Here is a 17,335-nt window from a genome sequence, read left to right on the forward strand (position 1 = left end):
CCTGGGGGCCAGTTTTTAAGAGCCAGAAGATTGTGTTCCACCATGGATAACTTCAAAAAGCAGGCGGGGGACATAGCACGTAGGTTTGCGGAACGTGGGTACAGCCATCGTAACATCAAAAGTGGGTATGGGAAGGCTCTCAGAAGTAATAGAGAGGAGTTGTTATATGGTAGCCGTGTTCAAAATAAAAACAAAATTGCAGATGGTACAACTCGTATCATCACAACATATAACTCAAGATGGTGTGAACTTAAATCTATTATAAACAAACACTGGAATGTGCTTATGATGGATCCCATCTTGAAAAAGGAGTTGTCACAAACACCGCAGATGGTGGCGAGACGGTCGCGGAATCTACGCGACATTCTTGTCCACAGCCATTACGAAACTGATCTGGATAAAAAATCCTTCATAGGTGGCCCTCTGTATGGGTTCTATCCGTGTGGCCTGTGCAAGGCGTGCGGCAATTGTGTGAAGACCAAGATTTTTAAAAATCATGATGGATCTAGAACGTATGATATACGGAGGATTTTGAATTGTTTATCGAGTGGTATTATATATCAGGCTGAATGCCCGTGTGCGAAGATCTATATAGGCTTAACTATACGAGAATTCAAAGTTCGAGCCCTTGAACATCTGAAGGACATTCGCAATGCACGGACAGCCAAAGATGTATCCACTCTGAAAACATTGCCGCGCCACTTTCACAGGTTTCACGGATGCAGCCCCAGAGGGCTAAAATTTCGAGTAATAGATCAGGTCAGTTTGGGTCCGAGGGGTGGTGATTTAGGCCTTGCTTTAGCAAGGCTTGAATGTAAATGGATATATCGGTTGGGCTCCATGGCCCCACAAGGACTAAACGAAAGTAATGGTTTCAGCTCATTCCTGTAATGGGATGATTCCGGACTAGACTGTCACATCTATGATAATGAGGGTGACAGCCATGTGGAGATTTAAACAAATAAACAAGAATAGGAGGTTGTTTTGTCCGTCTTGGGTGTAATATAGGTACAGGTATAGATATGTTGTAGTTATGGAATCCATAAACAGCAAATATTGGAATGTTTTGGTTGTCTAGCCATATTGGTTAAAACGAAGTATGATTAGTCCTATTGTCTACGGTGGTTTTTAAGGGTGGGTTAATGGTTTTAAGTGTTTAGTGTTAGTTATGGATTTTAATTTGATTTTGATCTATCCCAGCCAAGGTATTGATGCCATTTGTTGTACCTGATTTCGGTGATGGAGGCAGGACGACATACATGGGGATCCATTGACATTTTGGATGCGGTGTGAGATGCTACAACTATGGATTCAAGAAGAAAGGAGAAGGAGTACCCAGTGAGGATGTATGCTGCATATGGATCGGGAATGTCTAGTGATTAATATATATTCTCTGATATGTGTCTGATATATGTGAATAAAAGATTTTATGATAATTGTTCTTGGGGGACTACTGTTGCAGCACCGATGGCTCCCCAGATACAGCGGAGGTTGATATCGGGTCTATATCGGTAATCCTCACTCGATATGGTGGAACTTATGTGGACATCTGAACACCCTAGCATATGCATAGTTGTTATTGTATATGTGAGCACTTGTGATATTTATGGTATGACATGTCTGCATTTGTATTTGGGTGCCTTGGTGTATGTACGCTCTGTATTCTGTATATAGATGTGTGTGGGGAGCGCCGATGTAGACCTGATGGACTTCCGGATATGGGATATGTCAGCATCGGTTGTCCCCTTATATTATAATGTAATGAAATGTAATAATACAATATGTTTGCATATGTTCGTATCTACGCTTGAATGTATACACACCGCACCCTCTTTCTTTTTATATGTGGATCCTTTTGTATGTAGATGTTATGTCTAGATGCGGCATCACTGCTGGTTGTGCGCATGCTCTGTTGTCCTGTTCCTTAGACTTCCGGACGCATGCGCAGTAAGTACCCAAGAACGTGATGACGTTTGCGGGTCGGCGCGCGCAGTCCGGAAGTCTGTTTACAATGAGGAAGCGGCGACATCGCCATGCGCCGGTATATACCGGAAGTAGATCACGCTATGTAACGATGACGGTACAACAGGGCACAACTATTGGGGGGTTGTTAATATATAAGCACGAAGGTTTCCCCACCTTGACACGCCCTCTTTTGACAAAGCGTGAGGCGAAACGTGCGTTAAGGGTGGAGGGGCACATGGCCAGATAATATACCGCTTAATGTAAGTAAACGCTGCTTTTGATGGTAACAATTGTTTGTAATCTATGTTTAAGGATTGGTGCTGTGTTATACCTATTGGATTAGATGAAACCTCTTCTGTTGCCGGGCGTGTTTCACATGTTGGGAATACCCATAAGGGCTTAAGAAAATGTGGTGGAATATTGGATAAGGGGTTCATATACCCATCCGGAATTTGAACCTATATCCACTGCCCTTAGTAGTAATAATAAATAGACCATATTTCCCGTGATGTGTGACACAGCATGGTAACAGAATGGGTGATGGTATGATCTAATATTTAATATTGATATTCCTACACATGGTATGGATACTGTACAGTGTCATAATAAGTAGGATGTTTATTTTTCTATAATAACAACTGTTTGCAGTCTATATTCAGTGATTGGTGCTGTGTTATACTTATTGGATCGGATGAAACCTTTTCTGCTGCCAGGCGTGTTTCTCACATGATGGGAATACCCATAGGGATTTGGTGGAATATTGGATAAGGGGTATATACCCTCCTGGTATTGGTAGCTATATCCACTACCCTTAGTAGTAACAATAAATAGACCTTATGTCCCGTGATGTGTGACACAGCATGGTAGCAGAATGGGTGATGGTATGATTTAATATTTAATATTGATATTTCTATACATGGATGTTGTACAGTCATAATGAGTAGGATGTTTATGTACCTATAGTCTGGAACACAGTACGATAACAGAATAGGTGATGATATTTGATATTTAATATTGATATCCTTATACATAGTGCGGATATTGTACAGTGTCATAATGAGCAGGATGTTTATTTATCCACATTCTGAAACCATGTGTCCCCCTGGCGGCTCTCTTGTTTGATATTATAATGGTTTGAATTTATTGATAATAAAATAAATAATTGATGGAAAATCATATTGATTCACTTCTTTCTTGGCCAGTAAAACGGTACCAAGTAGTGCTGGAAAGAGACAGACCTGGAAAGAGACAGACCTGGAAAGAGACAGACCTGGAAAGAGACAGAGCGGGAAAGAGACAGAGCGGGAAAGAGACAGAGCGGGAAAGAGACAGAGCGGGAAAGAGACAGAGCGGGCAAGAGACAGAGCGGGAAAGAGACAGAGCGGGAAAGAGGCAGAGCGGGAAAGAGGCAGAGCGGGAAAGAGGCAGAGCGGGAAAGAGACAGCCCTGAAAAGAGACAGACGGGCAAACAGACAGACGGGCAAAGAGACAACCCAGGAAAGAGGCAGACCGGGAAAGAGACAGACCTAGAAAGAGACAGACCGGGAAAGAGACAGAGCGGGAAAGAGACAGAGCGGGAAAGAGACAGACAGGGAAAGAGACAGACAGGGAAAGAGACAGACAGGGAAAGAGACAGCCCTGGAAAGAGACAGAGCGGGAAAGAAACAGAGCGGGAAAGAGACAGAGCGGGAAAGAGACAGATGGGGAAAGAGACAGCCCTGGAAAGAGACAGCCCTGGAAAGACAGCCCTGGAAAGACAGCCCTGCAAAGAGACAGACGGGCAAAGACACAGACCTAGAAAGAGACAAACCTAGAAAGAGACAGCCCTGGAAAGAGACAGCCCTGGAAAGGGACAGCCCTGGAAAGGGACAGCCCTGGAAAGAGACAGCCCTGGAAAGAGACAGACCGGGAAAGAGACAGACCGGGAAAGAGACAGACCGGGAAAGAGACAGACCAGGAAAGAGACAGACCTAGAAACAGACAGCCGGGCAAAGAGACAGCTGGGCAAAAAGACAGCCGGGCAAAGAGACAGCCCTGGAAAGAGACAGCCCTGGAAAGAGACAGCCCTGGAAAGAGACAGACCTGGAAAGAGACAGACCTGGAAAGAGACAGACGGGCAAAGAGACAGAGCGGGAAAGAGACAGAGCAGGAAAGAGACAGACCTGGAAAGAGACAGACCTGGAAAGAGACAGACCTGGAAAGAGACAGACGGGCAAAGAGACAGAGCGGGAAAGAGACAGAGCGGAAAAGAGACAGATGGGGAAAGAGACAGCCCTGGAAAGAGACAGCCCTGGAAAGACAGCCCTGCAAAGAGACAGACGGGCAAAGAGACAGACGGGCAAAGACACAGACCTAGAAAGAGACAAACCTAGAAAGAGACAGCCGTAGAAACAGACAGCCCTGGAAAGAGACAGCCCTGGAAAGAGATAGCCCTGGAAAGAGACAGACCGGGAAAGAGACAGACCGGGAAAGAGACAGACCGGGAAAGAGACAGACCGGGAAAGAGACAGACCGGGAAAGAGACAGACCAGGAAAGAGACAGACCTAGAAACAGACAGCCGGGCAAAGAGACAGCCGGGCAAAAAGACAGCCGGGCAAAGAGACAGACCTGGAAAGAGACAGACCTGGAAAGAGACAGACCTGGAAAGAGACAGACCGGGAAAGAGACAGACCGGGAAAGAGACAGACCGGGAAAGAGACAGACCTAGAAACAGACAGCAGGGCAAAGAGACAGACGGGCAAAGAGACAGAGAGAGAGACAGACAGATACAGAGATTGAGATAGATAGACTGATGCAAATACAGACAGATAGAAACAGGCAAACAAGGAAAGAGACAGACAGCGAGACAGACAGACACAGACTGAGAGACAGAGAGACAGTTACTATCCCGGGCAACGCCCGGGTACTACAGCTAGTAACTTTATAAAACTTGTTTGTTAGGTATGCTAATTACCTGTGTTAGCCAGATGGGCAGGCTCATTTTCTGCTCCTGTCCCCCCTCCTGCCGCTGATCGCCGTCCTCCTTTCTTGATTGACAGGATGACACCTCCGTGATCATCCTTGTCGCATTTTCAAATCTCGCGCCTGTGCAGTTAGGTCAGCTCACGCAGGTGCAGTTCGCTCTGCCATATCACAGGCAGAGCAGAAAATATAGCTGCCCTCGCTCGCGCTAGTGAGGTAAATGCGCAGGCGCGAGATTATGGGCGGGTACAAGCATGGAGCTGGTGAGGTCGGCGCTGTGCATGACCTCACCAGCGTCATGCTCTTACCCACTCAGCGGCAGTAGGGTGGACAGGAGCAGAAAATAAGCTCGCCCATCTGGCCAACACAGGTAATTAGCATACATAACGGCCAAGTTTTATAAAGTTATTTTTGCGGTCTGGAAGGGGAGTCAGGGCCAAGGTGCACCTTCATAGAATACAGCCCAGGAGCTACAGAAGGTGATTCTTTTAGTTTAATAGGAAAAAATCTGGTGACAGGTTCCCTTTAAGGAAATCTAAAAATTAGAAATTAAATCTAGAAATACTGCAGCAAAAGCTTTAATAAGTGCAACCCCATTTAGCATAAAAAAATAAATAAATTGTGATTTCCATCCCGTTACACAGTTAAATACATATTGAAATGTTAGAATCAGCACATGGGGGTTTCTAAGCTTTAAAAAATAAACTTTCAGCTTCATATGGCAGTTTATAATTGTAAAAGTCCATACCTACACTTAAATCCTCTGCCAGTGGTAATGATATCAATATGCATTACATGGTGCTGCTGATCCTAGTTATTGGCTAGATGTGTCTCGTGCCAGTAAGCCATGTCAAAGCTTCAGCAATATAAAGGCAGGCTGCCCAGACCATGACAGGAGATTCAAATGTTGAATATGAGCTTTTTATATCAAATACATGTTCCAGTTTCAGACAAAAATATTTTTGCTTAAAAATGTTATAAAATGTCTAACAGTTATACAATACAAATTTCTTGTGATCATATGATCTTTAGAATTTTTTTCCACTGGAAGTAAACAAATAGCTTCCAATAAAATAACAGCAAGGATAATTATCAGAAAGTATATTAGAAAATAATGTATCTTGTTCCATTTTACAAAAATTAAAGTGAAGCTTTCAGGTGCAATATGCATCCTCAACCACAAGTAGTTCTGGGTGCATATTGCTAATCCCTGTCTAACTGTCCCTGTATCTAGTAGCATAGATAAAGGGATCTTAAGAAAAAGTATTTCTAAAGATCTTTTTATGATATGCAAATGATTGCAGGGACTAGTGGCAAGGCTGTTAGTTCCTGCGCTCATTCCGTCTTCTTAGCATGTTAGCACACCCACAGGGGCATAGTAACATTCTTTTTAATGCCCATTGCCCAGCGGCATCAGTGGTGACACACGGACCTGTGCCTGTTGTCACCACTTCAGATTGCCGGGCTTAGGGTCAATGCGCATGTTCAGAATGTCCTACACTTCCAGTCACTATGATGCCGGGTGTACATGTCCCGGCTTCAGAGAGGTTTAGTGCGCATGACCGGAAATGCCAGAACTTCTGATCATGCGCACTGACCCAAAGCCCCTGTTGGCGTGCTAACCTGCTTAAAGGGCAGAATGAGAACAGGAACATAAGCCTTTGTGACTAGTCCCTGGCTTCATTAGCATATCATAAAGGATCTTCAGAAATACTTTTTCTAAAGATCTCTTTATGTGTGCTACTAGATACAGGGACGGTTAGGCAAGGATTAGCAATATACACCTAGAACTGCTCGTGGTTCTGGGTGCATATTGCCCCTGAAAGGTTCCCTTTAACACATTCTTGCACAAGCCATTATCTCTCTTTAAGTCTTATTACCTTCAGCTGAAAGTTTATTTTTTAAAGCCTCTTGTATTCCCCTTAAATTGGTGAAAGCAGTAAGAATTTACCTAAGCTCTTAGAATATTTCCCGATAGATAGCAAAGTATTTGATATGTGTCTTATTTTTTATTTTTCACTTATGATTTTCATCAAGAAAATAGTCTAAGGATGTGTCCTTGCTTTTGTAACTAAAAAAGAAGTTTCATTCATATGTCATATTTTAGCCACTTTCCACTCCATTGACCTTCACTTCTGAAATTACAGTAGCTGAAACTACAGGCGGAATGATGCCAATATCACTATACTTTCCGCTTCATTCACTGTGGCCTCAGAATACCTCACACTCATTTTCATTGCAACAGTTCTTCGTCTGAGTCCAGCTTTCCAGAGTTCATTTTAATCAGCTTCTTTTCCAGCCGCAGAGATATAAGATCTTTCCTGGTGATCATTCCAACTGCCCTGTTGTGAAGATCTACAACCGTGAGATGGCGAAGTCCCAGAGTTCGAAACACAACGTATGCCCGCTGAAGTGAGAAATGAGCTTGAACAGCGACGGCAGATTTATTGATATATGGCTCCTGTGAAAAGAGACGTTATACATTCTTAGTATTATATCATACATGGCATATTTTATGTTTTATTATAGAGCTAATAATCAGCTTAAGGGTGTAATCCACCTCAAATCATTAACAGATATACAGTTAGGTCCAGAAATATTTGGACAGTGACACAAGTTTTGTTATTTTAGCTGTTTACAAAAACATGTTCAGAAATGCAATTATATATATATAATATGGGCTGAAAGTGCACACTCCCAGCTGCAATATGAGAGTTTTCACATCCAAATCGGAGAAAGGGTTTAGGAATCATAGCTCTGTAATGCATAGCCTCCTCTTTTTCAAGGGATCAAAAGTAATTGGACAAGGGACTCTAAGGGCTGCAATTAACTCTGAAGGCATCTCCCTCGTTAACCTGTAATCAATGAAGTTGTTAAAAGGTCTGGGGTTGATTACAGGTGTGTGGTTTTGCATTTGGAAGCTGTTGCTGTGACCAGACAACATGCGGTCTAAGGAACTCTCAATTGAGGTGAAGCAGAACATCCTGAGGCTGAAAAAAAAGAAAAAATCCATCAGAGAGATAGCAGACATGCTTGGAGTAGCAAAATCAACAGTCGGGTACATTCTGAGAAAAAAGGAATTGACTGATGAGCTTGGGAACTCAAAAAGGCCTGGGCGTCCACGGATGACAACAGTGGTGGATGATCGCCGCATACTTTCTTTGGTGAAGAAGAACCCGTTCACAACATCAACTGAAGTCCAGAACACTCTCAGTGAAGTAGGTGTATCTGTCTCTAAGTCAACAGTAAAGAGAAGACTCCATGGGGGTGTGGCCTGCACGCTGATGGCGATGGCTGCTTGAAGGAGAGCTCTGTGCTGACAGCAGGATAAACCGGCTCTTATCAGCTCACAGATAACAGGATTACCAGCTACAGGAGGTGTGAGTAACCCCAGCCCCCAGCTATGCCTAAGGGGAGACCTAAAAAAACTGGCACTCCAGCCAAACTGACAGACTTCTACCCCCGGGATAGGGATCTCTCCTCACCAAGCAATATGGCGCTGGCTTCCCACTCAGCTTCTTCCCACTCCTCACAAGGAGATACAGGCTGCTTGAGAGGTTGCACAGGCATTCCTCTGACAGAGGAAACAATGCAATCTCTGCTGAAAACGCTGAGGGCTTCCCTGCAGGCTGATCTCAGATAAATAGTAAGAGAGCTGAAGGAAGAAATCGGGTCTCTGGGTGATCGCACAGAGCATGTAGAAACTAAAATGGCTGAACTTGCAACATCACATAACAATCTGATAGATGCTAACACAGCTTTGGAAAAGGAGGTGGAGGCACTAAAACTTAAAATCAGTGATATAGAGGACAGATCCCGAAGAAATAACCTAAAAATCAGAGGGATTCCCTCATCAGTAGCAGATAAAGACCTCCAGGAATACTTCCACAAGTTTCTGCAGCTTATACTCCCTGGATGGGACACCAGAGACCTGATAGTGGACAGGATTCATAGAGTCCCTAAATCCAAAGGCATAGATCCAGCTCTGCCTAAAGATGTCCTGGCTAGACTTCATTTCTATAAAACAAAAGAAGCTGTGCTGCACACACTGAGGGGAAATCCAGCCCTGCCAGACACTTTCATGGGACTAAAAATCTTCCTCGATCTTTCTGCTGCAACTCTTAATAAAAGAAGAGAATTTGCCCACCTTTCTAAACTCCTTAGAGATCAAGACATCAAGTACAAGTGGGGTTTTCCGGTGAAGATGAGAATTTTCAAAGCTGGAGGCACTCACATATGTCATACTCCTTCTCAGCTGGGCAAATTGCTGGATGACTGGGGAATAGCCCACCCACCAAACCCTGGTGGGCAGGAGAATCATAGAGGCCCTCCAGACAGGATTAACCCTGAATGGTCAGTAGCTTAGCTGGGACTCCTTCCTGCTTATGGCACCTGCTGTCCCTGCTCTTGTGACATGGGATGTCACGTAGCACCCCTGATGTTCTCGCCTATGGCGAGCGGTTATACACCGGGCACCCTACTCGGGGCAAACCGGTGTTGTTGGAATTTTTTTGTTTTGTTCCTCTTCTCACAAATGTCCCTTAATTTTTTCTGGAAATTTCTCTCAATTCCTTGCTGGTCTAGCCCCTCTCATCCCTGATGGCGTTCCTAGGAATTCAAACCCCCCTGCGGCTCCAATATGAGAATTAAGATATTGTCTATTAATGTGAACGGACTCAACTCCCCAGCAAAAAGGTCAATGATGTGGAGAGAGGTGAAGGCATCTAACTGTGATATAGCGTGCATTCAGGAGACCCACCTTCTTTCCACAGATAATAAACGGCTACTTCATCCAAGGTTCCAACACACCTTTTTTGCTAATGACTCAAAAAAAAGAGGAGGAGTGGCTATTTTAATAAAGAACTCAGTGGCCTTTAAATTGATAAATGTCAGTTATGGAGCGGATGGAAGATATATTATTTTGTCTTGTTATATCAACAGCGTCCCTTATACCTTGGCAACGGTCTACTCCCCAAATTCATCACAATTGACCTTTGCTAGGAAATTTTTCCAAGCATTCAAAGATACTGCCGCAGGGGCAGAAATCATCTGTGGAGACTTTAATATACCTGTAATACGCTCCATGGATTGCTCCAACACCAGCATCCCACATGCTAAGGAACTTAAGCATCTCATCAATGAATTCCATTTTCATGACATCTGGAGATATTTGCACGCATCAGAAAGAGACTATACATTCTTCTCTTCCAGGCATCGCTCATACAGTAGAATTGATTTTTTTTTTTGGTCGACAGCAAATCTATGAGTAATTGTGTGGCAGCTGATATTGGTTTAATTACTTGGACAGATCATGCGTCGATCTCTTTGTCTGTTCAGGGTAGCTTTAATGTTCAAAATTCCCCTAGGTGGAGACTGAATACCAGCTTGCTTGGTAGGCAGAAGGTACATGATGAAGTAAAGTCAGTGTTAACAGAATATTTTAAACTTAATAATAATGGGGAAATTTCTGAAGAGACCCTGTGGGCTGCTCATAAAGCAGTAGTCAGAGGGCAGCTCATAAAAATAGCCTCCATCCAAAAAAGGAAAAAAGACGCAGATATTAAATATATATTAACCCGTATTCATCACCTTGAATCCCTGAATAAAGCCAAAGCATCCCCTAACTTGACTAAAGAAATTGTAACCCATAGATTCCAACTAAGATCCCTACTCCTGCAAAAATACGAACATAATCTTAAAAAAAATAGATCGACATTTTATGCTATGGGGGATAGAGCGGGGTCCTTATTGGCAAGAAGGACGAAAAAACGTGAGATCCAATCTAAAATAGAATTCCTGAGGGACCCAAACGGAACAATCACTAGACATCCCATTGAAATAGCAGAAGCATTTGCGAAATACTATGAGGCCCTGTATAATCTAAAATATGATTCCAATATGTCACAGCCGACTCAAGTGGATATACAGGGTTTCCTAGACACCCTGGATCTTCCCCGGGTCTCAGATGAGCAATTAGAGGAACTTAATCTTCCCTTTACTACACATGAAATCCTAGGTGCCATCAAAATGACTAAGTCTAACTCTGCCCCGGGCCCCGATGGGCTGCCATACGAATATTACAAACAATTTACATCCACTCTGTCCCCCTTTATGTCAAAAACCTTAAATTTTTGGCAAAATAAAGGGTCAATTTCCCCAGACAACTTAGAAGCGATTATTATCACGCTACCCAAGCCAGGGAAACCTGCAGACACCCTGGGTAATTTTAGGCCCATTTCACTCCTAAATTGTGATGTTAAAATTTATGCCAAACTAGTGGCAGATAGACTTCATAAAGTGATCCTGACCTTAGTGGCTCCAGACCAAGTTGGGTTTGTGACAGGGAGGCAATCTAAGGATGGCACCAGACGGATGCTTGACTTGATTGGACTGGTGGAGATATCGGGTGAACCCAGTGCATTCCTGTCTCTTGATGCTGAAAAAGCCTTTGACAGGGTGCATTGGGGATACCTGGAGAGAGTTCTAACAAAATTCGGATTCTTGGGGAAAATCAAGTCATCCATTCTAGCCCTCTACTCTTACCCAAATGCGTCAGTGTTGGCATCGGGGTTTCTGTCATCTAAATTTCAAATAAGTAATGGCACCCGCCAGGGGTGTCCATTGTCTCCCGCTATTTTTGCTTTAGTGGTAGAACCTCTGGCGGAAGCTATATGAAAAAACATAGCCATTTCTGGTATAAGAGTTGGGGAATTTGAACATAAACTTGGTTTATACGCAGACGATGTGATAATTTCCTGTTCTAACCTTGCAGTGTCGATTCCAGCAGTGGTGAACACATTATCAAACTTTTCTAAAGTGTCGTATTATAAGCTTAATGTGGCAAAGTCTTTGATACTGCCGTTTAATGTAACGGTGGAGGCCAGGAGTGCGCTGGAGGGGGCCTTTCAATTCAAATGGTGCGACAGGGGGATACCTTATTTGGGTATTAAGCTGACACCATCGCAGATGTTAATTAAAGAAAATTTGGAACCTCTGATCCAAAATTTAGAAAAGGAATTGGGAAGGTATGAAAAAATATCATTGTCCTGGATGGCCAGGATACAGTCCTTTAAAATGGTTTTCTTGCCCAAAATATTGTATGTGCTCAGATGCCTTCCCATCAAAATTTCTCACAAAACCCTGATGAAACTTCAATCGTTGACTAACAAATTTGTCTGGGGTAACAAAAGGGCTAGGGTCGCAGGTAAAGTGTTATACCCCCCATATGACTTAGGGGGATTGGGCACCCCAAACATATCGGCATATTATAAAGCCTTAGTAAATGAATCACTAAAGGAATGGTGGCGTCCAGGTAATTCACATAGATGGGCTCAGATTGAAAATTTCCTGTCCCGCCAGGGCTCGGTCAGAAGAATGATGGAAGCATAATATTTGAGCCGTTTACGGTTCTCCCCGTGTGTTCCCACCATGTCAGCCTCCCTGGAGGTCTGGCGAAATGACTTGATTCATAAGATTCAGATTCCTCTTTCAGAGATTTCCCTCAAGTCGTTGGAATCTCAAATCCCCTTTTTGAATCTGGCCAGGTGGGAGGGATCGGGCATTACAGTGCTGGCGGATCTATACTCTGATTTGGGTGTTAACCTCTTTAATGAAATAGTACGGGAACACCCCTCTTTAAAGGGCTGTTTCTATCAACACATCCAAATTAGTCATTTTCTGGCCTCTAAATTTCCTCCAAAGTCAAATCCTCTGTTACCTACAACAAAGGCTTTGGTATTTAAAAAGATAATTAAATCCAAAGGTATCTCCTCAACATACAAATGGCTCAATAACCCCCCCGAAGAGCAAAAATCTCCTTATATGAATAAATGGGACGTGGAGTTGAGTGTCTCTACCTCTCCTTCAAACTGGCACTCGGCATCAGCAAATATCCAAAAATATTCCAAGTGTATAAATCATCTGGAGCAACTGAAAAAAGTACACCTGCGATGGTATCGGTCCCCAGCCAACTTAGCACAGTTCCTCCCAAATTATTCGCCACATTGTTGGAAGGGCTGCCTCCAAAGGGGTACTCTTGGTCACTGCTGGTGGGCTTGTACCAAGGTTTTCTCGTTCTGGTTGGAGGTGTTTGGCCTGATGGGTGAGCTGACAGGCAATCCTATTAATCCGAATCCAGGTCTGGCAGTGCTAAACGTGGGTATAGAGGAGTTCTCTTGGGAATCCAGGGGTTTATTAGTTCACATTCTAGTAGCTGCCAGATATTGCATAAGTTTGCACTGGAAATCCCCAAAGACGCCTACATTAGTTGAACTATATAACCGAATTAATCTCCAATGCCAATACGAGTTCTGTCTGGCTCACTCCATCCGCGCCAAAAACAAAATACTTCAGATTTGGGACACGTGGCTAAACTCTGTATATGCATCCCCTGTCAGGCATCTGTTTCCAGGGCAAGCTGTTGATAATTAAAAATGGGTCAAATAGGGTCAAAGAGAGTGTTGCGCAGGGAGTTCACCCATACCACATGTCAATATTCAAGGTGTTTAAATCTCTGTTGTTGTTACTGCTCGGGCTACCCCGAAACGCCATCCAATTCCCTCCCTCCCCCCTCCCCCTCCCTGGTTGCTTCCTTGCAACCATCCATGGTTCTCCCCCTCTCCCCCACCTCTCTCTCCCCTCCCCTTTCTTATCTTCCTTTCTTACTCTCTGGTTCTGGTTATTTGGATCCCTCATTTTGAGGATTAAAGAGTAAATTGGTAGGTTGACTCTATACGTATTGGGTATTGATTAACCTAAAAAAGTTGCAACTTGCATCAGACATGATTGGTGGTGGTGTGACAGGAAATGTGAATCATAATCAAAGGTGATACTACCACGTGTTACAGCGTTGTCCTCTTTGTGTATTATTGCCAATGATACCTGAATTTCTCCTATTTGTAATGTAACTTCCTACAATAAAAATTGATTGGATTAAAAAAAAAAAGAGAAGACTCCATGAAAGTAAATACAAAGGGTTCACATCTAGATGCAAACCATTCATCAATTCCAAAAATGGACAGGCCAGAGTTAAATTTGCTGAAAAACACCTCATGAAGCCAGCTCAGTTCTGGAAAAGTATTCTATGGACAGATGAGACAAAGATCAACCTGTACCAGAATGATGGGAAGAAAAAAGTTTGGAGAAGAAAGGGAACGGCAAATGATCCAAGGCACACCACATCCTCTGTAAAACATGGTGGAGGCAACGTGATGGCATGGGCATGCATGGCTTTCAATGGCACTGGGTCACATGTGTTTATTGATGACATAACAGCAGACAAGAGTAGCCGGATGAATTCTGAAGTGTACCGGGATATACTTTCAGCCCAGATTCAGCCAAATGCCGCAAAGTTCATCGGACGGCGCTTCATAGTACAGATGGACAATGACCCCAAGCATACAGCCAAAGCTACCCCGGAGTTCATGAGTGCAAAAAAGTGGAACATTCTGCAATGGCCAAGTCAATCACCAGATCTTAACCCAATTGAGCATGCATTTCACTTGCTCAAATCCAGACTTAAGACGGAAAGACCCACAAACAAACAAGACCTGAAGGCTGCGGCTGTAAAGGCCTGGCAAAGCATTAAGAAGGAGGAAACCCAGCGTTTGGTGATGTCCATGGGTTCCAAACTTAAGGCAGTGATTGCCTCCAAAGGATTCACAACAAAATATTGAAAATAAAAATATTTTGTTTGGGTTTGGTTTATTTGTCCAATTACTTTTGACCTCCTAAAATGTGGAGTGTTTGTAAAGAAATGTGTACAATTCCTACAATTTCTATCAGATATTTTTGTTCAAACCTTCAAATTAAACGTTACAATCTGAACTTGAATTCTGTTGTAGAGGTTTCATTTCAAATCCAATGTGGTGGCATGCAGAGCCCAAGTCGCGAAAATTGTGTCACTGTCCAAATATTTCTGGACCTAACTGTATTCGGTAGAGTTCTGTGACTTAGGTTCCCCTAGAAACACTTTGTACCCAAGGGTTTGTACACCATAAGGACTCATCCCTGATATCACCACAATAACAGTTCAGATTACTGTATTTTAGCAACTTTTGACAGGTTCAGAATCTTCCAAGCTGTTGTAATTGGTTTTAAACCAATCCAAAAAAAAGTAGAAATGGCTTTAATACATAAATACGATGAACAAAAGTATTGGGAAGACTTCATTATCATTAAATTCAGTAGTTTCATTCAGTCCCATTGCCACAGATGTAAAGCATCCAGTCCCTTACCTTGCAGTCTGCATTTATTAACATTTGGTTCATTCTAAAGAGCTCACAGATTTGAGCTTGGTATTGTAATGCAATGTCACTGTTGTAATAAGACACTTCAATTATTTTGGAGACAGCGGACACCACCAACATAATAAGGAGTGCTCATAGTAAAGAACCATAGCAATAAGAATAAAAAAAAGAAACTATGCTTGGACAGGCACATTTCAAAATGTAATATTTTTAAACAGTAATGCAAAGAAATTGCCAGTTACAGGCAAATTAAAGCCAATTAAAAACATACACAAAACAAATGTGGAATAATTAAAATAAAAGGTAGAAGCTCAAATAAGACAAGAGACTCCCTCACAGGAGATATCAGGAAATACCCAAGATCAATTACCTGTAATCGTTAAACTGTTAGGCAAACGTGACCAACAAATACAAAAAATACAAGCACATTTTATATCCTCATCTATATCAGTACACATATAAATATATACAGTCATAACCAAAAGTGTTGGCACCATTGAAATAGTTCCAGAAAATGAAGTATTTCTTCCAAAAATAGTCCCAATTACATGTTTTGTTATATTCATGTTTATTTCCTTTGTGTGTATTGAAGCAGCATAAAAAAACTGTGAAAAAAAAGTCAAACTGGACAAAATTTCACACAAAACCCCCAAGATGGGCCTGACAATATTGTTGGCAGCTTTCCAAAATTGTGAGTAAACAACTTTTTTCAAGCATGTGTTGCTTGTTCAAACTCAATCATTGCAAGTAACAGGTGGAGGCAATATGAAATTCACACCTGAAACCAGATAACATGGTGAGAAGTTGACTCAATCTTTGCATTGTGTGCCTGTGTGTGCCACACTAAGCATGGGGAACAGAAAGAGGAGACGGAACTATCTGAGGATTTCAGAATCAAAATTGTTGAAAAATGTAAACAATTTAAAGGTTACAAGTCCATATCCAGAGATCTTGATGTTGCTTTGTCCACGGTACACAACATAATCAAGAAATTTACAACCCAATTCACTGTAGCTAATCTCCCTGGATGTGGACGGCAAAGAAAAACTGTTGAAAGGTTGCAACACAGGATAGTCCGGATAGTGGATAAGCAAGTTCCAAGAAATTCCAGCTGACCTGCAAGCTCAGGGTGCATCAGTGTCAGTGCAAACTATCCCTAAACATTTAAACGACATGAAATGCTATGACAGGAGACTCAGGAGGACCTCACTGCTGACACAGAGACATAAGAAAAGCTAGACTGCAATTTGCCAAAATGTATGTGAGCAAGACAAAAAGCCTTCTGTGAAAATGTCTTGTGGACAGATAAGACCAAGACAGAGCTTTTTGGTAAAGCACACCATTTTATTGTTTACTGAAAATGGAATGAAGCCTACAAAGAAAAAAACACAGTACTTACAATTAAATATTGTGGAGGTTCAAAAATGTTTTGGGGTTGTTTTGCTGCCTCTAACTTGGCTTGGGTTTCTTGACTGTGTGCAAGGCATTATGAAATCTGAATACTACCAAATGATTTGGGGTCGCAATGTAGTGCCCAATGTCAGAAAGCTTGGTGTACATCCTAGGTTATGGGTCTTCCAGCAAGACAATGACCCCAAACATACTTTAATAAGCACCCAGAAATTAATGGAAACAAAGCACTGGAAAGTTCTGAAGCAGTCAGCAATGAGTCCGGATCTAAATCGTATTGAACACCTGTGGAGAGATCTTAAAATTGCTGTTGGGGGAAGGTGCTTTCAAATATGAGAGACCTGGAACAATTTGCAAAAAAAGAGTCTAAAATTTAAGCTGAAAGGGGAAAGAAGCTTGTTGATAGTTATAGGAAGTGATTGATTGCAGTTATTTATTCCAAAGGGTAAGCAACCAAGTATTAAGTTGAGGGTGGCAACAATTTGGGGGGGTTGAGTCTTGTGTGAAATTATGTCCAATTTGCCTTTTCTTTCCTCTGGTTTTTTTTTGTGATGTTCCAATACACCCAAAGGAACTAAACTGGTGTATAACAAAACGTGTAATTGCAATAATTTTCTGGGAGAAATACATAATTTTGTGGATCAATGTCAAAGATGTCAACACTTTTTTGCATTAGTAAGAAAAATGAGAATTAACATATTAGTTAAATACCAGTCCATGATAAGGGGGTTAAATAATAAGAAAAAAAAAT

At 42.4% G+C, this 17,335-nt stretch overlaps 1 protein-coding gene across 1 annotated transcript in view; it reads right to left on the minus strand.

Moving 5' to 3' along the window:
- Nucleotides 1–6,685: 6,685 nt before the first annotated feature.
- Nucleotides 6,686–17,335, minus strand: part of LOC142244156 (chloride channel protein D-like) — a 265,090-nt gene continuing 254,440 nt past the window's right edge. Inside the window, exon 16 of the mRNA XM_075316355.1 lies at nt 6,686–7,388. Coding sequence (XP_075172470.1) covers nt 7,161–7,388 — 228 coding nt within the window. The 3' untranslated portion in view covers nt 6,686–7,160. The remainder of the gene's footprint in view (nt 7,389–17,335) is intronic.

Source organism: Anomaloglossus baeobatrachus, chromosome 6, assembly GCF_048569485.1.
Source record: "Anomaloglossus baeobatrachus isolate aAnoBae1 chromosome 6, aAnoBae1.hap1, whole genome shotgun sequence".
Lineage (NCBI taxonomy): Eukaryota > Metazoa > Chordata > Amphibia > Anura > Aromobatidae > Anomaloglossus > Anomaloglossus baeobatrachus.